This window comes from Rhinolophus sinicus, chromosome 13, assembly GCF_057876585.1.
Source record: "Rhinolophus sinicus isolate RSI-liver-muscle chromosome 13, RSI-T2T, whole genome shotgun sequence".
NCBI classification, from domain to species: domain Eukaryota; kingdom Metazoa; phylum Chordata; class Mammalia; order Chiroptera; family Rhinolophidae; genus Rhinolophus; species Rhinolophus sinicus.
Window position 1 is genome coordinate 30,403,941 of NC_142513.1, and position 23,940 is coordinate 30,427,880.

The 23,940-nt window shown below is 42.7% G+C and overlaps 1 protein-coding gene across 1 annotated transcript; it reads left to right on the forward strand.

Moving 5' to 3' along the window:
* The first annotated feature begins 5,860 nt into the window (after positions 1-5,860).
* Positions 5,861-23,711, forward strand: LAMP5 (lysosome associated membrane protein 5). Its single transcript, XM_019734920.3, has 6 exons — positions 5,861-6,837; positions 7,404-7,576; positions 7,950-8,081; positions 8,208-8,313; positions 9,757-9,945; positions 22,826-23,711. The coding sequence occupies exons 1-6, from the start codon at positions 6,774-6,776 to the stop codon at positions 23,002-23,004; spliced, it is 843 nt and encodes a 280-aa protein (XP_019590479.1). The 5' UTR covers positions 5,861-6,773; the 3' UTR covers positions 23,005-23,711.
* The last annotated feature ends 229 nt before the right edge of the window (positions 23,712-23,940 follow it).

Here is a 23,940-nt window from a genome sequence, read left to right on the forward strand (position 1 = left end):
AATGTGGGGTCTTCCAGAGTTCTCATCTTTCCCCATCCATCCTCCGGAGAAGAGGACAGAGGCGGGGACAGGCCACCCGCTGGCAGGCTTGAGCCGCACCCAGGCGGGCTCGGCGAAAGGGGCGTCAGTGTGCGGCCCGGGGCTGGGGTCAGCCTTTTCGGACCGAGACGTGCAGCTGAGAGGAGGCCCCCTGGTTTCTCGCTGGAGACCCCCATTAAAGTAGAAAACTGGGTTTTTCTTCTAGTTGCAACCTAAGGTAGAGAATGCCTTCATCTCCTACCACCATAACCAACCCCGCCACCCCTCGATCATCCCCAGAATTTTAAAAAAGACAAAAAGCACAAGACTTTCAGGCGTGGGCTTCCTGCAGTCCGGGGCGCTTTACCGGGGTACTGGGTGGGAGGAGGTGGGAGTTTCAGTCCCACTTCTCCTCTTGGCCAGGATTTTCGCTTAGCGACCAGGGACCCTAGCAGAAGGACCCCGGTGAGTCAGTCCACCCTCTCACCTCTGGTTCCCCGGCCCTAACCGGTCCACTCCCGAGCGGCCGCCAGCCCCGCCCTCAGCGGCCGCTTCCTCCCAGCTGCGCGCCGCGGGGCTGTCTGCGCGCCTTTGAGCCTCCAGCAGACTCAACCTGGCTCTCCTCTCAGTAAAATCTATTCTCCTTTGGAAAATTTTGCGCGGGTCCCCGTGTTGTCCAAGGCCTGGACCTGGACCGCAGCATCCTCCTGACTTTTGTCCTGGAAACTGGGCCACCGGGACACTTCGGGGGGCATTTCCCTCCGGTGGATACAGCCCCGAAGGTTTAGAAAGGGAAGAAAGAGAAAAGGAGAGAAGCGACGCCTCTGTAACCGGGTCTCCTCCCTCTCCCCATTTTAGCACCCTACACCCAGCTATCCCCCGAAGTCTCCGGACTGTTCTCAGGGTGGAGGAGGGACCCAAAAGGTCTGAGGTCCGGAGAGCGCCGGGGTCTCACCACGCACTCTTCCTGCCCCGGCCCAGGGTTTGCCGGGACTTCCTAGGTGGAGGGTCTCCAAAGGAGGTCGCAAGGAGCTAGGGACACGCTCTCTGCCAGGAAATTTTCTTCCTCCTTTTTTTGATCCTGAAAGTCCTCTGTCGCCGTGGCCCGAATTTGCTCAACTCCAGCACCCTCGGAATTGATCCCCTTTTCCTGGTTTTGGAGCTGGTGCTGACCTCACCTTTGCGACTGCATAGGGGTTTTCTCTCCTACCTCTACACCGGGAACAGCTGCGTGAATATGCCAGTCCACCCCGGATGCCAGGCGCCAACGGCTTTCCCAGGCTGAGGTCGTGACAAGCTCGAGATGCTGGCTGGCGACTAGGCGCCGGGCAGCAGCGAGCACCTCCTTTCCCGCCCGCAGAAGCGTTCAGATTTGGAGCCCGCAGCCCAAGCGCCCGGCGAAGCTCCAAGCCCTGAGCAACCAGCCTCGGTGCCACCCAAAGGTAATGCCGCGGCCACAGTCCATGTGTCCTGACCAGCGCATACTTCTCTCAAGTTGAGATATTACGCTTTAATAATGGAATTTCCAACATTTATTCATTTTTTTTTTCTAAAGAAATTGCTCAGATCACTTCCCAACTAAGGTCGTTCATAGAAGCCGGGCATTTGGTCCTGGAGGGAACCGTTAGGAAAGGCTTGTTGAAGAAGAGAGAGGTGAAGCCACTCCTCCCAGAAGTTGTCGCTAGTGGAGGAATAAAGTCATAACTAACATTGCTTCGTAGATTTCCATTCCAGTCGCCTTTCCAATACACTGAAGACTTTTTCTTGTGTCCTGGTCTTGATTATTAGACGGTCTTGAAATGTCACAAAATCATTCATAGAAACATCCGAAACTTACAACCCAGGACTCCAGCTCTGAACCAGCAAAGTTTCTTTTGAAGCAAAACAGACTGTCTATCCCACTCTCATCCCCCCCCCCCCCCCCGCCATTGGTAATTAATATCAATTTCCCTTAGTTCCAACACATCTTCAAGTGAATATGCAGATACCTTCAAACAGACAGTTAAAAGAGTAGTTAACTGGGGACAAGCAATCCTTGTGACACATCATAAAAGAAATTTTGATGAAGTGCATTACCTCAGAATTCAGGTAGCAAATTATTTTAAATGAGCCACAGCCTCTCTAACCTTAGGCCCATTGAGGTAGTTGTTATTTCTTGGAGAAAATACTTCTTAAAGGATTTTTTTTTTAAAAAATTCTAAATTGACTGTTGTCTTTTACAGAAAGTTCCCCTGCCACTGAGCTAAGATTTTCCTCACTGCTAGGAAACCAGAGAGGATTGTACTGCATGGCCAAAAACGTACACATTGAAGCTAGTGGTAACTAACTTAAAACTGATCCGAATAGTTAACCAATTCCTAGTTCAAAAGATGAAAATAATTTCTTCACTATTGAACTTTTCAGGAATGATCACCATCTGCTTATTCAGGGTTTGTCATATGGACTTTGTTCCCTAAATTCAAGCATGTGAAGGCATTTATTCTAATGAACACATAGAAGGACATTTTCTTAGAATTTAGCATAAACACACTTTCCCAATGAAAAGGCTATTGTTCTGGGGCCTTGTCTCTGCTATTGGTTACTGTCATTACTGAAACAGCTCTAGTTTCATTAAACTGGATGCTGAAGAGATCAGTGAAATGAAAGAATGAGGAAAATTTAATCAAGGACTTTTGAGCTTAGTGCATTGGAGATGCAGACTCAATTTTCTGATTCTTTCCAAATATTTTAGCACTTTGCAATCAGCTTTCTGATTCTTTCCAAATATTCCAGGGTTTCTCAATTTATGTGAAAAAAAATTCTTGTGTACACTTATTTTTCAGTTCCTATCCCCAAAGAGTTTCTATCCTAGAAAGGATTTCAAAGGTATTCAAAGGCAGTGATTGAATTAAATCAAATAATTGTTCAGTGATAAGCTAGCTGAACATATGAAAAGGTTTTGTTAAGTAGTAATTTTCACATAACAGCTGTGTACATCTTGTCCAGTATAGTTAAATTATCCCTGCTTCTGTTATCTATATGTGCTCCCATATTCTCTCTCTCTCTCTCTCTCTCTCTCTCTCTCTCTCTCTCTCTCTCTCTCTCTCTCATTGGTGGTGGTGGTGGTGGTGGGGAAAACAGAGGCAGAATACAATTTTACATTTCTCTGTAAGGTGGACTGAAGCATCAACAATTCAAATTTCAGCTGCAACGAAGCATAGATTTCCCGTTTTGAAGCTCATAAATATATTTTCTAATCAGCATTTTCCCCCTGATTTTTGGAATTTTGTTTCTTGTTTCTAAAAACACAAGTCAATTGCTTGTACAATCAAGTATAAAGAGATGCACTTAACAACATAAATATTTATTTTTATTTAGGATAATTTTGCATATGCCATTCTTTTGCATGTTGGTAAATTATTAAATAAATAAGTTTAGGGGTTATGTAGTCTATAAAGCATTGTGGGCTTTGGGGCCTAATTTCTTCTTTATTGCAATTTAATAAACATGGAAGGATAAACAGTTAAATGTTTGCATTGACCCTACTATTTAATATGTATTTGTTCCATCTGCGTTTTCCTTCCTTGTCTTTCATGCCAGTCCAATTTGTCCACTTCTTTCAAGACCCACCTTCTTCAAGAAGCCTTCTTTGGTCAATTCCAGCCCACCCTGGGGTGTCTCACATTTTCTTTCCCTAAATATCTATGCATACACTGTACCAGGCAACCCCACATCTTCATGTATCTTCTTATTTTCTTCCATTCAAACTGGAAGCTCTATACATGCAGGGGCCTTTCCTTCCACTTATATAAAACAGCAATTACCCAATGGCAAGCGATTCATAAAGGCTAATTTATTAAATAAGCACATAAATTGAAGAGAGTCCTTTGAAGAACTTAGAGGATCTAGAGGAGATTCCAAAGCCAACATGTTTGGTCACACTTACCCCTGACATTTTGTATTGACTACCAGCAGCAATGATGAAAACTGACACAGCCATCACCCACGTGACTGTAACTGTTTATGTCAGTTTCTCTTACCTTCTCTCCCATTCTAGAAATGAAGAATGGAGCAAGTTCTGGAAAACTTTGTTAGTATTTTAAGATATGATTTAATGGTGAGTTTTGCTCCTTTATCACGTCCTTCAGTTATTTAAAGGATGTTTTTTAAAGGATTATTAAAACCTCGTTTAATTGATGTAGGTGAAAATTGTAGGTATAGTGATCCAACTCCTATTGCAACATAAGAATCACTGGGGATAAAATGAATAAAGTAAGGAGTGTTTGTAAGCAATATTTAAAATTAAATACCTAAAAGGGCATTAAATTTATTATGTTTTGCAGCTGATCCTCCCAGGAAGAAAGAGTTAACATTTCTTCCTTTTTTCTTTTAACTCTTTCAAGTATTATTTTGTGTCAGCAGAGATCATTTATGTCAGGTGTGAAGAAAACCATTTTCAAAGGAACCACCATCTGATTTATAAATCAACTACAATAATATAAGATTAATAACCAATGCTACTTCTCATCTATTATTTTATTATTAAAGCTGATAATCATCAATTGATTCAGTTGATCTTTTTAACAACTTATAAAGTGAGGATATCTTCAATATATGTCACAATAGAAACTGTCGTAATCATTTACAGATACCTATCTTACTTGTAGAATGGTACTTGTTTGTCTTTCCAAAACACCAAACAGCATGCAAGTAGTAAGTATTCTGTTATGGACTAAATTAATTTGTCTTTTGTTTTGAATGCTTCATATTCATTGGTTCACTTGGCCTATCCAGCCATCTTCTGAGGTATTACCATTTTTTTAGATGAGGAATACCAAAATCTGTACAAGGTCACAAAAAATAATAGCTAGTCAATCCCGGACTGAAATCTATTCATTTCTTTCCTCATTAAAGTACTGGAGGTAGAGAGGGAGAATATAAATGCTTCATTACATATGTATTTTTGTTTCTAGTTTTTATAGTACTACAGGAAAATCAGATAATAACAATAGCTAAGATGACAAGTTGTAAGGCATGTAAATTTTACCACTTCCACTCTCAACGGATAATAATTGATTTTATATCAATCACAATTTTGCCTCAATTCTTCTCTATATAATAATTTATCTAAAGTTCTTGAGAAATGTTTGGATGAACTATCAAAATATAGAGATAAAAATAAAGATAAAAACATTGATCTAATTATTGATACAAGAATAGGTTTGAAAGAATAGTTATATAGATACTTTGGAGAAAATATTTTGTCAAAATATTATTATACTTAAAACAGCATTCTATGTATTTCAGGAACGTTAATTAGTGATAGAAATTTTAGGTTTCAGTTTTTTATTTGGTCACTAAATAACGATGTTTATGAAAATTAAATATGGTATATTTGGGAGTCAAACTATTATATAAGAAAAAATGAAGATTATCCCTACAAAATTAAAGCATGTGGTTTTTCTGTTTTAATTCTAACTGACCATGTGACACTTGGGAAGGTCATTTAATTTTTGAGCCTCAGTTTTAGGGTATGTACAACTACAATAATGTGTATCTTCCCTTGTCTGCCTTCTAACATAGTAGAGAGGATCAAATTTGACAACATGAAAATACTTTGCAATTTTCCCATTAATGTGACATTGTTTTATGACTTTATATTACTGATTATTCACATAATGAAATCCTCTAAGAAATGACATATTTGAACCTCACTACAATTGATGAGGACATCATGTCTGCTGCTGAAATAGCTGTATTCTGATTCTGATTTTTGGAGCAAAAAAGAAAAAGAAAGAGAAAAACTACCAACAATGCAAATATAGGAATTAGCTCAGTAGTATTTGTTTTTCTGTTCCACTAGAGGCTGAAGAGTAATATCAGTGTGTGTGTTTACATAACTATGTAACATTACTGTTCTAAGAGACCCTAGATAACCCTCACAAATTTCAGGTTTACTCACATTCCTTTTGGCAGAGTAGTCACAATATAATGAGTGAGGGTAGGTAGGTGACCCCAGAGTTCAGAGTCCTTATGCAACCAGAGAGCAGAACTCACAGAAAATAAGCCCGAATAGATATACTGCATTGACTGAGGGCCTCGTGTGAGTAGGCGTTAATTTAACTTTAAACCCATGAGCTCACTGAGAGCAGAGGAGAGAAGATGTCTCCAAATGCAGGAAACTGTTGCCATAGCATTTTCCTTTTCTATTCCTGCCTACTCTTCCACCCCAAAAGCAGCAACAATTTGTGCTCTACCATCTTCTTTCAGGAGCCAGGTGCCTTTTCAGAAGCTAGGACTCCAGTTATGTGATATGTGATATCTACAACACCTAATAATTGTTCTTGGTAAGGATATCGAGTAAGTCCATTAAGTTTCTCAGGACTGAATCATCTTTGTGAATGCAATCGCCGAACAGGAAACAGACTCGGAGAATTTTAGCCCCCCAAAATCTCATTGGCTCTCTGCACAAGCCAAGCCACAATCACTCCTGCAACACAACCGATTCCTTTCAGCACTCGCAGCTGTGGACAGCTCCCTCGCCGCGCGGTCCTTTCCTCCGCAGTGAGCAGACTCGCGTTCAGCCTGCATCGGTCGGTGCAGCAGCCGACACCAAGTCCTCGCCAGCACGCACACAACACGCGCTCCATCCCTCCTCCCTCACGGCTTCCCCGCCCCTCGCTCACCCGGGCTCACTCCAGCGGCGACTTTGAGGGATTCCCTCTTCGGGCAGCCTCTGCAGCAGCACATCTGGCCTCATTCGCTGCTAAGCAAACATGGATCTCCGAGGAAGAGCCGTTCTCAGCTTCGATAGACTTGGAATTCTCCTGATGCTGTTCCGTGAGTAGCGTTTCGGCGACTGTGAAGGCAGGGTGCACTCTTTGCAGAGAATAGAACCGGCATAGTAAAGTCAGTAGCTTAAGGTCACAATGTGGCCCTTAACGTTTTGCGGGTTTTTTTGTTTTGGGTTGTTTTTTTTTTCTTTTTTCGGAGGTGAGGGGAGGGGGCGGAAGGCCTTCCCACTAGCGGCGGGGAATTCCCCAGAGAGCCACACACCTGTATGCCATATCCTAGACACAGTGCTTGCTATACGGGCCTGCTTCGTGGGGTCAGAGCGTTGGCAAGAAAGATTCTGTTTAAAATCCTAAGATAAAGAAAAAGGCCATTTGGGTTACAAATTAGTAAGGCTTAAATTAAAAAAAATGCTTTTTATTAAAAAATGATAGCAACGGAGTTGAACTGTTGGCGCTAGGTTAGAGAAATGGCTCGCAGAGCGCACAGCAGTCGGCAGGGAACTTTGTCACCCCGAGCCTGTAGACCACTATTTCTCTACCCTTGTGCCAGAGACGCGTGGGCTCACTGAGCCCGAAACCGATAGGATATTTTTCCACCCTCCCCCCTCGCAGATACAGTGGCTCGAATCATGGCAGAACAAGAAGTGGAAAATCTCTCAGGCCTTTCCACTAACCCTGAAAAAGATATATTTGTGGTGCGGGAAAATGGGACGACATGTCTCATGGCAGAGTTTGCAGCCAAATTTATTGTCCCTTATGATGTGTGGGCCAGCAATTATGTTGATGTAAGGAACCTTTTTCCTCCCAGCTTGCTCCTAGGGCTCAAGGGTCGAAGGGTACTCTCCCTCAAGGCCCAGTGAAGACCTGGGTCTCCTGCCTTTCCCCCCTGCGCCCCCGCAGGCTGCTCCTGTATGCTGCATGGGGGTTCCGGCTTGTAACGCCTTCCGCTCGCCCTGCCTGCTTTGAAAGTAACTCCCTCTCTCTGCATCCCTAACGGCGGGGTCTGCACGTAGAGCATCTAACCGCATGTTCCCGGACTTGGGAGCGCGCGCGCAAAGGAGTGCTGAGGCGTGCGTCCCGGAGTTTGGACTCTCCGCCCTTTACAGCCCCCACTGGGGGCAGGCGCGCTGAGGGGGTGCGGGGCGTCTGTGTTCCCAGCTGATCACGGAACAGGCTGATATTTCACTGACCCGGGGAGCTGAGGTGAAGGGCCGCTGTGGCCACAACGAGTCGGAGCTGCAGGTGTTCTGGGTGGATTCCGCGTACACACTCAAGATGCTATTTGTAAAGGTAACACCGAGCCCACCGCGCAAAGGGGGCGCAAACTCCTGGGCGGGTGTGGGCGAGAGGGCCACCCCTCGGTTTCTCCATCCAGAAGCCGCGGGGCGACTGACTCGCGCCTCCCCTACTCGGTAGGAAAGCCACAACACGTCCAAGGGACCCGAAGCTACCTGGAGGCTGAGCAAGGTCCAGTTTGTCTACGACTCCTCGGAGAAGACCCATTTTAAAGACGCAGTCAGTGGTGAGTTGAGGCCAGCAGGGCTGGGAAAGCGCAGACACTGCAGAGAGAGTAGGCATGGAAGCTCATTTACTCAGGAAATTCGGGAATGTTATGGAAACCGATTCTGACTTTGTGCTCCCAGGCCAAATTCGGCCTGGCTTGCTCTTCAAGGCAGCGGAAGCGCCGGTGGGTCCTGTGGGCTTCAGGCCTTGTAGACGCGCAGGAAATCACGGGACTGAGGACCAGCCAGTCACCCGTGGCCTGATCCTGGATGAGAAGTCTCTTGAAGGCCTGTCTTCCACAGGACGACCTCTTATGATTTGTCCTTTAGAGGAGCACAGAGAAGGGCAAAACTGCATTTTTATTTTTCTGCACCTCGGTTTTTCATTTCATGTGCTGAAACTTGAAGGGTGCAGTATGACTTTTCTTTTAGGTCAATATTTGATGGCCTTCAGTATCTTTTGGCGCATGGCAGCAGGTCTTCCATGCCCTCTTCAGTCATCTACTGCATCCACCCCAGAGTGCATTCTGAACCGGTGGCCTAATTTATTAGCTTTTCCTGCCCATCCCTCCAACAATTCACCCAGATTCTCCAAAAATATCGTGGTAAGAGGAACAGCCATTTCCCAGATAACAATGTTCACATTTGCAGGTGCTATCAAAGACCACATTTCAATTAATTAACTCATTAATCAATTAATTTTGTAAATGGTCTCATCTACTCCTAACGGGGCCTTTGATCACCTGAGCACCTGAGTTGGGAAAATATTTATCTTGAGCACATGAAAGAATACATATCACCCTTTTTTATTATCACAGGAAAAAGAGCATTTTTCTTCTCTTCATCAAAATTCATATTCAAGCATTTTCCTAGTTAAACTAGACACCTCCCAAAAGAAAAAGAAAAAGGGAAAACAAACAAACATATGCCATAAGAGGAGAAAAAGCAGGCAGGCCTCCAGAGGGTGTATATACACAAATGCAAAGGCGTCTGCCCAAGGCACCAGAAATCAGCCGTGCTTTGTTGAAGAAGGTATTTTATTCTTTACCAGCCAGTGTGAAATGCGGAAAACAAGTCACTGTTCTGTGTCTTTGGCATCTCCATTCCAAAGGGTTTTTTGTGTTTTTTTTTTTTTTACAATCTAAAGGTTTTATATTGTAAAAAGGTTGGGTTTTAGGTATGATGTTCCTCTTCCAAAAAAGAAATTTCAAAAATTCCAAATTAATGTTTTGAGCCCCTGCTTACGAAAGAATTGGTGTATTTGTCCTTCGACACCACTTGATGCCTTAGGCAGAGCCTCAGCCTTGGCAAAGCAGTGTGGTGCCTGGCCACACAGACATCAGAGGAGGGTCTGGAGCGGAGACGCAAGAGCCAACTCTCTGGCAAGGGAGGTTAGGAGCAATGAGGCTTCTGCCATCTGCCATAGAGACAGGCTTAACCATTGCTTTGGGCCCTCCCTGCAGCGGGGAAGCACACTGCCAACTCGCATCGCCTCTCTGCCTTGGTCACCCCAGCTGGAAAGTCCTATGAGTGTCAAGCTCAGCAGAGCATTTCACTTGCCTCCAGCGATCCACAGAAGACGGTCACCATGATCCTGTCTGCAGTCCACATCCAGCCCTTTGATATCGTCTCTGATTTTGTCTTCAGTGAAGGTATGTTGGTGGTGAGGTGGGGGCAGGGGTAGGAGGTGGTGAGGGAGGGAAGGGAAGGCTGACTTCAGGATGGATATGGAAGGAGACCTGCCAGGGTCCCAGGCTATTGCCACTTGGATTTTCTCTAGGTTAATATAACAGGGCCTCCCTCTATAATATTTTGCAAGACAAAAGGCAATAAACTGAATCATATCAACTTTCTTCAATGGCTTTGCTTTTTCCCCCTCTCTCCCTTCCTCCTTCATTTCATTCCTTTCTTTCTTTTCCTCCTTCACTCCTTTCCTCCCTCACTTTATTTATTCATCTTTCTCTTCCTTCCTTTACCAAAAGAGGAGAGGTATGAAAGTCAGCTTGGAAAAAAAAATTTTTTTTTTTTTGGTGCAAGTCTTCCGATCAAAAAGCAGCTGAAAAATCTCAAGAAGTTACCTAGAGAACCATGAGTTAGAGAAGGGCCTTTGCTTCTGTGGGCCTCAGTTTCTCCATGTTCTCACAGACACTTCCAGCTGTAGGTTCTACCACTGAGTTGAAGTTTTTGTGTGGCTAGAATGCAATAGGTGTGTGTGTGTGTGTGTGTGTGTGACTTGCAGGTCACAGAGAGAGAATTATGAAGACCTGCCTTCTCTGAGCACTCACCTTGTGGGAGGGGTACCCACAAGGCTCCAGGGAGGCATGGATCCCTGATCTGCTCCCTCTGGGGTGTAGAGGAAATGCTTCTTCTCAGTCTGTGCTAGCCCCTGAAAGGGGACCGGGCATCATACACCTGGGCAGGTTCAGGGCGGCCACGTTTTCTTGGTTCTCTGCCTTCCAGCAGAGGTAGGGCATGAGGAGCGTCCACCTTTCTTCAATCTGACCAACAATTTACAATGGGCGAATGTGGAGTAAGTGGACTCTTCAATTCAGTTGTTCTCTTTCTCTTGTCTGGGGGAGATTGTTAAAGACAGTTTGATGTTCTGTTTATTCCTCGTAGTTAAAAAGTAGGGAGAGATTCTGACTGCTTCATAGATGCTTTGGGCTGGGGCTCCCCAGGTAAATTCAACTATTCAAATGTGCAGGATATTAGGGAGTCCCCATCTGTGTCACATACAAATCATTATGTCATTTCTCAAGGAATCCAGCTTCCATAAAATGCCCTTTCCACTCAAATCATACTGAATAGAACCCCTTCCCCACCCCTCGCAGTGGTTAGTCAGAAGGCATTTGAGAATTCCTATGTCCTTGAGAGAATGGCCAGCTTTTTTTTCATCTTTGTATTTTCAGTACCTAATATAGTGCTTGGCACATTGCAGATGCCCAGTTAATTTTGGCTGAATTGATATTCTGAATCTGCGGACTCCATTAATAGAGATTTCCAAATGTTTCAATGCCAGGCAAATCAGAATGTAATTGATTTAGTAAAGCAGTGCTACACTTACCTGTTCTTGTGGAAGGAGGGGATATTCTGGTTTAATGTATTTTCTACAGCATTGAAACTAAACTCTAAGTGTCAAGACCTTAACTTTTAAAAATGTCTGATTATAGAAATATTTATAAATGTAATAGTGTCTTTCTTAAACTGAAAATATTAAATATAATTAAATGTAATTGGACTTGTGATTACTGATGACCAGGAATTTATGATGAAAATATTGGATTGTATAGTATCATTCTCCAGGGTCCCTACCACAGATGCTTTTGAGTTTATATGAGTACTTTCAAAAGTCCCTAATGACTTTCTGTTTTCAGCTGTTCTTAGGCTCTTCTTGACTTCTTGGTACTAGTGGTGCTATAACTGCTGCTTTTACTATGGTAGTTCCTTACCACAACCTCACCCTAACCCACTCTGGGTTATTTCTAAATTGTTGCTTATAGTTGTTTATGGACTGAGAAATCCAATCACGTGAATGTTTAGGATGTGTACAAAGCAAGAGTAAATGAGTACTGAATAAGGACCAGAGCTACCTTCTCCCAAACTGGTGAAGTTCAAGACAAGGACTTAATTACATCTTTTATTTTCAAAGCAGTTTTTATCCACTTCCAGGTCCTAGATGGGTGCAATAGACTTGTAAGCGTGTATAACTTCCTAAATGCAGATATATTACAAGCAAGCAAATTGTGCATGCCTCACCCAGGTTTTTCTGGATGATAATTGGGATGGTCGCTCCCATAGGGTGCCCTGGAATTCAAGCCTTGATGCTCTTTGGAGGAGGCAGCCTCATTCAGAATCACTCACTGGATGACATGCCTTTGTGTGACAGGGGTTCTTTTGTTCCAGGCTCCTCCTGTCTGTGCCTCTCAGCACCTGCCCGCCCCCACTGTTTTGCAGGAGATGATTTTATTGGATTTAGTGGAATCCTGAAGTTTTTCTGTTTGACCCTCACTCCCCAGAATAGACACTCAGGATATGTTGTAGACGCCTGTGTGCATGTGGGCATGGGGTTGGGCGGGGGGCACTGCTCCTATCTGCGCACCCACTGCAGGGGTGTGTTCAGACAGTTGGCCATGTGTGTGCAGGGCCCACAGCATAAGGGTTTCCAATAAAGAACCTATTCCCTGTGTCAGGGGGCCAGACCTGGCAGTCTGCAGTTTCACACCTGCCTACTTAATAGACTCTGAGAAAAGCAAGGAAGGGCTGATGAAATGGATTAGTGGACACTCACAGGGGCTGAGAGCAGCCCCAGTGGGTGTTGACGTCTCTATCACACAAATCCCTGTAGTGCATTGAGCTTGGCTACTGCACTGATCCCCAGTGAAAGTCTCAGCCAGCACATCTCCAACTGCAGGATCCATACGCATCCTTTGCTGCAGTGTGTACAACTGTGGTGAACTTGGTAACACCCACAGTTTGGTTCAGTAGGTATCGGGGTGGGGCCCAAGCTTGCTTCATCTCTAGCAAGCTCCCCAGTGATGCTGCTGTCCATGGAATGTTGTAGGGGGTTTCAGGGGGTTTGAGTTGATTGAGGAAAATATATAACCACGAGAGGCAGTAACACACAGCTTTATTGGGTGGCACCTGGACAGAGTTGCATGAGAAAGGAAGCCCCTCATAGCATGAAACTGTCTGGAGAGAGGAGCCTCAGGCACCACCATCCAGAGGGGGAGGAGAACAAGGGACGTCCTGGGGGTGGGTATGGGAGAGGGGCCTTACTAGTTTAGGTAATGTCACTCAACAGATAGTGAGGAGCCTCTGGGTCAGACAGCCCTGAGGGGCAGCAGAGAGGCTCTGGGCCTTAAAACTACAAGGCCCTATCTTATCAATGGGTAACAGCTGTTGGTTGAGATTTGGTATGCAAAGCAGGCAGGCTCTAAATGGCTAAAAATCTGCTTGTTTGGGCTGTTTTAAAAATAATTGGATGTGTAAAAATTTGAGTTTGTCACCCGCAGGCTTTTCAGCTAATGGGGTCTCTGTCTGCAGTGAAGAAATAAAGCATTTAGGGGCCAATAGGCTCGTTTCCATAACAAATACACTATGTATGGAAACTACCATCCTGCCATTCAAGGCACCCGTGTTTGTCAGTTGGGGTGGATTAATTTGTTCTTCCACAGTTAATTTGTAGTGTGTCTATTCAAAGGCCCCGGGAGATTTCTGCTGTGAAGGGATGAGGGATGCATTACTGGGAGGGAACAAACCAGTCTGAGTATTGTATGGCTTGAATTAAAATAGCTTTTATGTATAATGACAGAAAACATGTAATAGATCTCGAAGGGTACTTCTGTTCACTTTTATTAAAGGTTCAGGTTTAACAGGCATTTAAATTTTACCACATAAAGGCTGGTCCCTTTTTAATTATCGGGGGGAAAACAAACCAACCACCCTGTGAAGAAGGTACCGAGGTCCCCCATTACAGTGGAGAAACTGAGACTCAGAGAAGTGAAGTTATTGGTGAAGGCTGCACTCCTACTGGCTGCCAGGGCTGGGACGAAAACATGTCTGGGTATCAAATCCTGGGCTCTTAGCTTCTCAGAGCCTCACCTGCTTGCTGAGCAACTATAATCAATACCTGGATGCAGGAGGCACCTTTTGAAAGGTTGCTGAGTACGCTGAATTCATGAGCTTTTTGTTGTTGCTCCTAACAGAATGATTGAGAGATGCCACCTGATCTGTTATTTTACCCAGAACCAATGGAAAAAACAATGTGTTTTAGTGGGAATGAACATGCCTTGCCATTCTCTGTACACCGACCCCTAGAAGAGCTTCCTGTGGCCAGCTGCCAGGCCACAGATGCAGGAAGGGTTTGCCAATGCTGATCCAGAGGGATGTGTAGATCTGTGATATACTGTATTTCCCCAAAAATAAGATCTAGCCGGACCATCTGCTGTAATGCGTCTTTTGGAGCAAAAATTAGTATAAGACCCAGTCTTATTTTACTATAATATAAGACCAGGTATAATATAACATAACATAACATAACATAACATAACATAACATAACATAACATAACATAACATAACACCTGGTCTTATATTAATTTTTGCTCCAAAAGACGCATTAGAGCTGATTGTCTGGCTGGGTCTTATTTTCGGGGAAACAGGGTACTTGGCACCTTCCAGTCAAGAAATGTGTCACCCTGGGGAGCTGCCCCTCAGGGCGTCCTGTGTAGGCATCCAGAGGGAGACAATCCTGTGACCAGCACTGCTGAGAACTGTGTTAGGACTGCAATATGGAGCCCCCGTGTGGGACCACGTTGTTGGTCAGTCTTAGAATTCTGGGTTCCTGGTACTGTCCTGGCCCATAGTGTTTTAGGTTGTGTTCCCCAGAAGCAGATCCTATAGGAGTAAGTACAAGTAGTTTATTTAGGAGGTAGTTCTAGAAAGCACTGGTAGAGGGTTGGGGAAGATAGGAAGACAAGGCAGCCTGCACAGGTGCATTAATGAGCAGGTTACCCAGTGGTACCTGGGGCTCACACTGCTAGGACCTCTGAGAGAAAGTAGAGAACCTGTATTAGAGTTATCCTGGAATTTACCGGCTAACTCCCATCCACTCTATCTGGGTAAAATACAGATCAGGTAGTATCTCCCAATCACGTTATTAGGAACGTTAGGAACAATGATAAAAAGCTCATGGATTCAGGGAACCTGACGACCTTTCTAATGGCCGCTGAGTAGGGGAAGAGGCATTGACTCTGGGACCTCTAAACTGCCTTATGGTCAAAACCCATTGGAATGTGTGGCGATGGTGAATGCCAAGGGTGTAAGACATCTTCTGTGTCTGCTACACCTACAGGTGTTGGGGTATGTGAGCTTTCCCTGCCCTGGTGGAGCTTACAGGCCAGTGGGAAAGAGTTTATACAGCTTTTTCTTGTGCGTGCCTGTGTGCTGGCACACAGTGGCGTCAATCCCTAATTGCTTTTATTATCTTTTTCTATCGCTAGTACTTACATCTTGGTGAGAGTATCCCCTTGTCTCCAAAGCCCAGTCATCTTCACGACTTTTCAGGATACAAAATACACATTGCTGAGGTCACAGGAGTGCAGAGCCAGCTCAGAGAAAATATGAAAAGAGGGGCAAACCCCTCTTTTTGGCTGCCCTGTTAGACAGTGAAGGAAGCACAGCCAGCAAACAAAAGGCTATCTTCTTCCGCAAAGAGAAATAGTCTGTTGCATTAGCAGAGCTTGAGAAAGCAGACAGGTTGCCTTTGGGCCCATTGTCCATCTCAGTGCTGTTCATTTGGGGTACAATGAATAATTTTTGGAGTTTGTTTGCCTCAGGGAATAAATGCAACCTTTGAAATGTTGTGGTCCTCAAACGGAACAAAACAAAATAAAACATATGTATAGTAAACAGAATCTAAGATGCATCAGGGTTTCAATGAGTACACCGAGTTTGTTTGATGTTACCTTAGTCGGCAGCCGGCAGTTGGCAGCAGATCACCCTTGTGTTGTCTCATCTATCTCCCTCTGGTTGTTTCCATTGACTAGGCTGGTTGTTGCTTTTTCCAGCCATACGACATCTACCCTGGGCTTCTGTGTTTTGTGCTGTAGAACCCTCCATCCAGCTAGGACAGAGGCATGAGGGATGCTAAGGCCTATGGAGGTAGACAGGGAGTTAGGGTTCTCCGAGCATACAAAGCCAGATGTGGTCTTGGCTAAGCCAAGGGATAGATACTCTTCTCCCAGGCCCAGATCTAGGGACTTCCTTGTTTTATAATCCATGGTGGTATAATCAGTTTATTGCACAGGATCTTACCCCTGGGGTCCACAGTGTTTGTGGATAGAATTCAAGGGGTGTATAAATTTCAACGGGAAAAATTTACATCTTTATCTGTACTGATTTCTAGTTAATATTTAACATTTCCTTTGATTATAAATGAAGGTACCATGTTTCCCCGAAAGTAAGACCAAGCTGGACCATCAGCTCTAATGCATCTTTTGGAGCAAAAATTAGTATAAGACCCGGTCTTATATTAAAATAAGATTATATAATATAATATAAGACCAGGGATAATATAATATAATAAGTATAATACAATATAATATATAATATGACATGACATGACATAACATAATACTGGGTCTTATATAAGACTGGGTCTTATGTTATTTTTTGCTCCAAAAGACACATTAGAGCTGATGGTACAGCTAGGTCTTATTTTCAGGGAAACATGGTAGCAATCCACAGAGTAGTATCAGTGATACCCATGAGTTTGTCACCAATAGAAATCATATTTTCAACTCACATTAGTTTGTGCAGATTTTACAAAGTAACAATTATGTTTCTCACTACTTCGCAATCACAGCCAGTATACATGTATACTAACAAAGAAGTGCATGTATTACTGTCTCCCAAATTACTTTAAAAAATATTTTGTAGCTGAATTTCAGTGTAATCCATTTCTTTTGTAATCTTATGTATTTTTTTTTTATGCATTTATAAACATTATTCTGAGAAGGGGTGATAGTTTCATCATACCGGCACAAAAATGATTACAACTTTTGCTTTAGTGGGTCATGACCAGCACTGTTTTAAATGAAAGAGAATAGAACAGAGAATAAATTATTAGATGCACAAAGTAAGCATAACTATTGTTCTATAAAATGTTCGTTTTAGTTATGTGTGTATACATATGTTCTGACTTATAATGTAAAAATTTTTTGTCCTCTGGGTCAGAGGCCGTTTGAAAACACTGGCTTCGGTGTAAAAGGGGAATGTATGTCTTTCTTCATGGGTTCACAATCGCTCACCTAAAACTCTTGATGTTATTTCAGAATGCAGAATATTATAGACTTTGGGAAGTGCATAGTTCATAAACAGCAATCTCCCCTTATCTGTGATTTCACTTCCCACGATTTCAGTTACCTACAGTCAACCATGGTCTGAAAATATTAGATGGAAAATTCCAGAAACAATTCATAGGTTTTACATTTTGTGACCTTCTGAGCAGCGTGATAAGATATCGTGCTGTCCCACTTCCTGCCTCCTGGGATGTGAATCATCACTTTGTCTAGCCTGTCCACGCTGTATATGCGTCTGCCTGTTAGTCATTTAGGTTATCAGATTGACGGTTATGGTATTGCAGAGCTCATGTTTAAGCAACCCTTCTAGTAGCCATTGCCACGTCACAATGCCTACATCATTCCTTTCACTGCATCTGGTCACGCAGACATTGTATCATCTTACATTATCACATGAAGAAGAAGGGTGAGTACATTACAATAGTATATTTTGAGAGAGAGAGAGAGACCACATTTGATAACTTTTACTACAGTATATTGCTATAATTTTTCTATTTTATTTTAGCTATTGTTGTTAATTTTTTACAGTGCCTAATTTATAAATCACACTTGATCGTAGGCATATCTATGTAGGAAAAACATGGTATACCTATGTAGGGTTTGGTATTCTCCACAGTTTAAGGCATTCACTGAGGGTCTTGGAACATATCCCTCATGGATAAGGAGGGACTACTGTTATTATGGAAGACCCCAGGAGAGTCACGGCAGCCCCCTGTAGTCAGATGTATTAGTATCTTTTTCCTGTAGTGAAACATGTGAATCTTCACACTAAGTAGGATGCCTGAGAATCATGAATAGCCTAATGTTAGTTTAAGTCAGGTTTTGCTGCCAAAGGAATGACACAATGTACTTTTGGTTTCCAGAACTTCGTGGATTTTGGAATGGTGGATAGAGGACAGCAGATTCAGGAATTCCCCTTTACTTGACCACTTAGTGGAAGAGGGTGGGTGAGGAGGGGGAGCCAGTATTTTTTATAGTGATTTTTGACATCCCTTATTTTCCCATGATTATCTTTGACATGTCCATAGTTTAATACTCCTTATATTATGTATATCCCTGTGGTGTGTTAGTTCAGGTCTTTTTCCTAAGGCAAAAAAAATTTGTTAAGCACTAAAACACAATAGTATTTGACATGTACAGAGGGTGCCAAAAAAAATGTATACACATTTTAAGAAAGGAACACTATATTAAAATTGTAATACTCAATATATACCAATAACAAAAGATGAATACGAGTCACGATTGACTTCTGCAATGACAACAGGTGCTCAAAGTGGTTACCATCAGCGTCCAGACACTTCTGATTATGGCGAACTACTGCTTGAGCAATGCTAACCAAAGTGTCCACTTGTATACATTTTTTTTTTTGCACACCCGGTATGTATACATTTTACATATATATATATTTTTTGGCACTCCCTGGGGTGTCTGTGTGTGTGTGTGTGTGTGTGTGTGTGTGTGTATGTGTGTATGTGTGTGTGTTTAAACCAAAATACAGTGTGCTTTTCTCCTCTGTCTTCCTTCAAGGATGGGTTATGAGATATTATTTCCCATAACTACACCAGAGTTATTATCCATTTAAGGATAATATTTCTGGCTCTAGATTCTGACACCAATACCGATATGAAATCTTTTTCCCAGCCACCAAACAATTTTCTGACACCTGCTGGGTGTCCTACAATTCAACTCAATTCTGACACTATCTACCTGGAGATAGCATCCCCATAGGTTAAGGGTTCAGTGCTATAAGACTGCCTCCCCTCCCCACTTTAGACACTAATCACAAGTCAACGTTGTTACTTGGGTGTCCGACCCACCTGCTACAGATTAGAGGTTTCCACAACCTTCTCCTCAGGCTCAATTAATTTGCTAGCCTATCTTAGAGAACTCAAAGAAACATTTTATTTACTAGATCACCCACTTGTTAAAAAGAGATATAACTCAGGAACAGCCAAAATGGAAAAGATGTGTAGGGCAAAGTAGGCAGAGCTTCCATGTCCTCTCCGATTGAACCACTCTCCCCAAATCTCCACATCTTCACCAATCAGAAGCTCTCCCAACCCTGTCCGTTTTGTTTTGGAGGCTTCATTACACAGGCATAATTGATTACATCATTGGCCTTTGGCAATTGAACTCATCACTAGCCCCTACCTTCTCCTAAATCATGTTCCCCTGGCAACCAGCCTCTATCCTTAGGTGACCTAGGGGCTTTCCCAAGGTCATGGAAACATAAACATCAACTCAGGTATGGTTGAAAAGTGTTTGTTATTAATATCAATATATGAGTTTGCACCTAGCACATGGAAATTTAGCAAACCCCACAATCAGTGTTAACATTACAAGGGCCATAGTGTGTTGTGGTGAGGAAAACAAATACCCTTTGTTGGTAACAAAATCCCTAACCCAGGATACCCCCATTGTTCCCAGGCAGCGTGGATCATGGGAAAAAAAGAAAAAAACTTCTGGCTATGGAGATATGGGCCCATAGCTATCCCTGGTGCACCTTGTAAGGACACCAAGTCTTTTCCCTGGGTAAATGGGTATATTGAGCTGCAGGCTGATACTCAAATTGTGGTACTCATTAGAATTGAATCAAATAGTGAAAAAGAAAAGTCGCCTACTGATTCTTTTCAATTATTCTGGTTGTAAGAAGAAAGGCTCAGTTTAGTGCGAATAGGTCCTTAAAACTTCCCTAACATTTGCCAAAATATTGTTTTAAAAACCTATTTTAAAAAATAATTTTTCAGTTGGTGAATGTAAATTTGCATATATATATATATATATATATATATATATATATATATATAACTGTTTTATTCAGGTATAATTGACATGCAATAAACTGTACATATTTAAATATATTCTTTGATAAATATTCAAAATAGACCTATGAAGCCATTACCACAATCCAAAAAATCAACATACCCATCACCCCCAAAAGTATCCTCATACCCATTAGTAAGAAGTATCCAGCTCACTGAATTTTCAGAAACTGAACGTACCTCCATGACCAGTACCCAGACCTACAGAGCCCAGAAACCCTCATCTTGCCCACCTTGTGATTCGGTAGCCTTTGAATGCCAGTAGCTCAGGTCTGCTATGGATCTGACCCTAATTCTCACCTTAGTTCATGTCTGCTAAGTGCTGCCCTGCGAGTGCTGTTGAGTTAGGCTGTTTGAGTTCACATTGGGGCTTCATTTACCTCTGGGCAAATTCCTTAGTTTCTTTCTGCCCTGGTTACTGTCATGTGGGAGACCCTGTTCGCTGCGCCATGTGTCAAGTGGGGCGTCCTGCGGGGTCTCAGCTCCCGCTCCCCACATAAGAACGCAGGATATGGTGAGGTCCAAAAGGAACACCCACGGAGCCATAGATAGGGGAGTCATACCACTATATTCTCGCTGGCGGCTGGGTTGGAGACACAGGAAGCAGGAGCCACTCTGCCTGCAACCCGCCGTCCTAATTGCAATCCGCGCTTGTCAGCTACCATCTTCTTGCTGGCCCCCATTTGCTACTAGCGTAGCCATAGCAGTTATATTAGTGGCCAGTGGCTCACTGGTTACAGCTGATGCCCAACTAGCCACAGCTGATGGCCATTCAATCACAGTTGATGGCCATTTACTACCTGAGCCAGCACCTTTCCACAGGAAGCCGAGAGCCTGGAAACTGCACTCCTGGCTGTGTCCCCACAGTTACCTTACGTGTACAATAGGTATAATAATAGTATTTACTCATGGAATTGTTATGGGGATTAAATGAGACAAACTTTGTGCTTAGAACTGATAGTTAATTTACGAATCAGGCATGTTAAGTATCCTGCTTTTTTTTTTTTGTTTGTTTTGTTTTGTTTTTTTTGTTTTTTTTGTTTTCTAAATGTTTTTACTGACATGGTAAAAACATGTAACCATGTAAACATGTAACATGTAAATCTAACATGTAAGATTTTTAAGTTAGTTAAAAAGTTAAATGTTGGCAGATTCCCATTTATATAAGGGAGAAGTGTATTACAAATATACAAAGTATACATATTCTCAACCAACCATGGATATCATGCACCTTCAGTATTCTGTGAGTATCCTGCTTTTTAAAAGCTGCATATTAGCCTGCAATTTTCCAGATTTTTTTATTAGAGAGACAAGACTTCTGGAGCTCAGGCCTTATCCTCCTTTTTTTCGGTCTCAGGCGAGGTGAGAGGAAAGACTAGGAGACTGGCACACAGGTGCTCGATAAATGTTTACTGGGTCATCTGGACTTAAGAACTTGGTCTTTATGAAGAGCTATCTAAAGCCTGTTTTCTCCAGTTGTGGCTCATAAACTAGGTGGAAAGGCCACTAGTTACCCACAAGAAGCAAAGCAGCTTGAGCAAACATGGCCAGGTTTCTAAGAATGCAGTTTCTTCAACTCTACAAAGTATCTGACCACAGATTTCCCAAAACTTGTTTTTCTGGTTCTTTGTGAAATGGAGACATAGCGCTATTAAGCTGTCTTGAATTTTAAGAGGGTGAAAATTGAATCAACCCTGTGGTGCTGGTAACATTTTCTTTCTTGATCTAGTGCTGGTTACATGAAATATTCATTTGTGAAAATTCACCAAGCTCTGCACTTTCTTTTAAAAATTTTAGTATATTTACGTATATTAAAATGTAGAAATCTGAAGCATTTAGTCCAATGCTTTTTTTTACCTATACTTGCAACCACGTAACCACTCGGGTCAAGATATAGTATATTTCCTTCACTCCTGAAAGTCCCCTTGTATCCTGTTCCCCAGATGTAAGCATTTTTCTGATTTTAATCACCATAGACTAGTTTTACCTGTTCTTGAATGTCATATAAACGAATCATACAATATGTACTCTTTTGTGTCTGACATTTTTCACTCAATATGTTTTTGAGATTCATCCATTTTGTTAGGTGTAGTTCATCCCTTTTTATTGTTGATTTCTATTCCATTGTATGAATATGTCAGTTTATTTATCCATTTCCCTTTGATGGACATTTTGGGTGTTGCCAGTTTTAGGCTATTATGAATAAAGCTTCTATGAACATTTACATTCAAGTCTTTTTGTGGTCATATGTTTTCATTATTTTTAAGTAAATACCTAGGCATGGAATGCTGGGTTATAAGGTAGGTGTGTTTGTGTTTATTAGAAACCATTAAACAGTTTTACCAAGTGTTTATATCATTTTTTCCCAATGACAGGTGAGAGTTCCAATTGCTCTGTGTCATTGACAGTACTTGGTATTTTCAGACTTTTCAAAGCTGTATGTTTGTGTGCAATTATCTATGTGTACATTATACTTCAATAAAAAAGTTGGAATTAAACGAACAATAAAAAATTAAGCCAACAATAAAAATGATGGTGGTTGTATCTAATGCTGAAACTCTGAAAATTTAAATAAATCATCTGGAAGTTTTGTTGACATCTACCAGGAATCTGATCATTGAATGTTGCCCTAGTTAACTGATGTATTTTTATATTATATTATGCAGAAATATTAAGTGGTTCAGCCTTAGAGTTGGTTGAGGAAATATTATTTCTGAAAAAAAAATGTCTCCCTAAAGGTTCTTTGAGAGAGTTTTTCATCCCCATTTTCCTTTAGTTTTCATAGGAGAACTTATGATTTAGAATATTGTGTCAGGAGCTCACTGCTTTTCTTCTTCTTTCCCATTTCAGAGCATAAATGCCCAGTGGATGAGCGGGAGCAGTTGGAGGAAACCTTGCCCCTGATTTTGGGGCTCATCCTGGGCCTCGTCATTGTGGTAACACTGGCAATTTACCACATCCACCACAAAATGACTGCCAACCAGGTGCAGATCCCTAGGGACCGGTCCCAATATAAGCACATGGGCTAGGGGCCGTTAGGCAAGCAGCCCCCCAGCCCATGTCCCCCAGCTGGATCAGGTAGAGAAACAAAAGCACTTTACCACCTTAAACATGGGATACACCAACATAGCTACAATCCAACAGTCCTGGGTATCCAAGGCTTGCTTGGCCGGCATCCATGCTTAAACCCAGGGATGGGGGGATTCTTTTGGATTCATGGGGTGAATGGCAGTTGTTCTCTCCATGCTGGGAAATGAAGACAGAGGGGATCAGCCAGCTTTCATACTCATGGTGGCTTGGCTTTGACTCTCTAAGGAGCAACACATACAACTCAGAGGGGTATCTGGCCCCAAACTTTAGGGATTGGAAAGACACTTCTTTTGGGAAGATACCCCGTTAGGTTCAGAGGAATAAGGGTGCTTTGCTCCCTGAACACAGCTGGCTTACCCTATACAATTGTCAATACACACAAAATACAGCCTCATGCTCCCTGCAGCAAGACCCCTGAAAGTGATCCATGCTTCTGGCTGGCGTTCTGCATGTCTAGTGATTGTCTTGGGAATGTTGCACTGCTACCTGCACCCAGTGACTTCGCAGCACAAGAACCCGTTTAATGTAACTATGCAGAGTTGTGTGGACTTCATAGTGTGCCAGGTCCAAGTCAGGGGACCTGAAGAATCAATCAATCCATGTGAGTTTGTTTTTCAGAATGAATTAAAACACACTACTGTCTAAAGTTTGGTTGCTTTCTTGAAACAACAAAACAAAACTTGAATGTTTTATTTGGCATCCAGAGGAGAGAGGGGAATGATGATGGTGGGCTTTTTCATTTCTGCAAGAGGAAAAGCAAAGAAAAGGCAGGGAAGCAATGAGGGGGAAGTGGGCCTTCCCAGCTGAAAAAACATGTATTTATTTAGGCAAATATAAGTCGTTTTAATAATACCAGCTCTTGAACCATTAGTCTG

Excerpts from the sequence above, each read along its gene's own strand:
- LAMP5 (XM_019734920.3), top strand. The coding sequence starts at position 6,774 with ATGGATCTCCGAGGAAGAGCCGTTCTCAGCTTCGATAGACTTGGAATT. Across the intron at positions 6,838-7,403 it reads AATTCTCCTGATGCTGTTCC|ATACAGTGGCTCGAATCATG; the intron begins GTGAGTAGCGTT and ends CCCCCCTCGCAG. Across the intron at positions 8,082-8,207 it reads TCAAGATGCTATTTGTAAAG|GAAAGCCACAACACGTCCAA; the intron begins GTAACACCGAGC and ends CCTACTCGGTAG.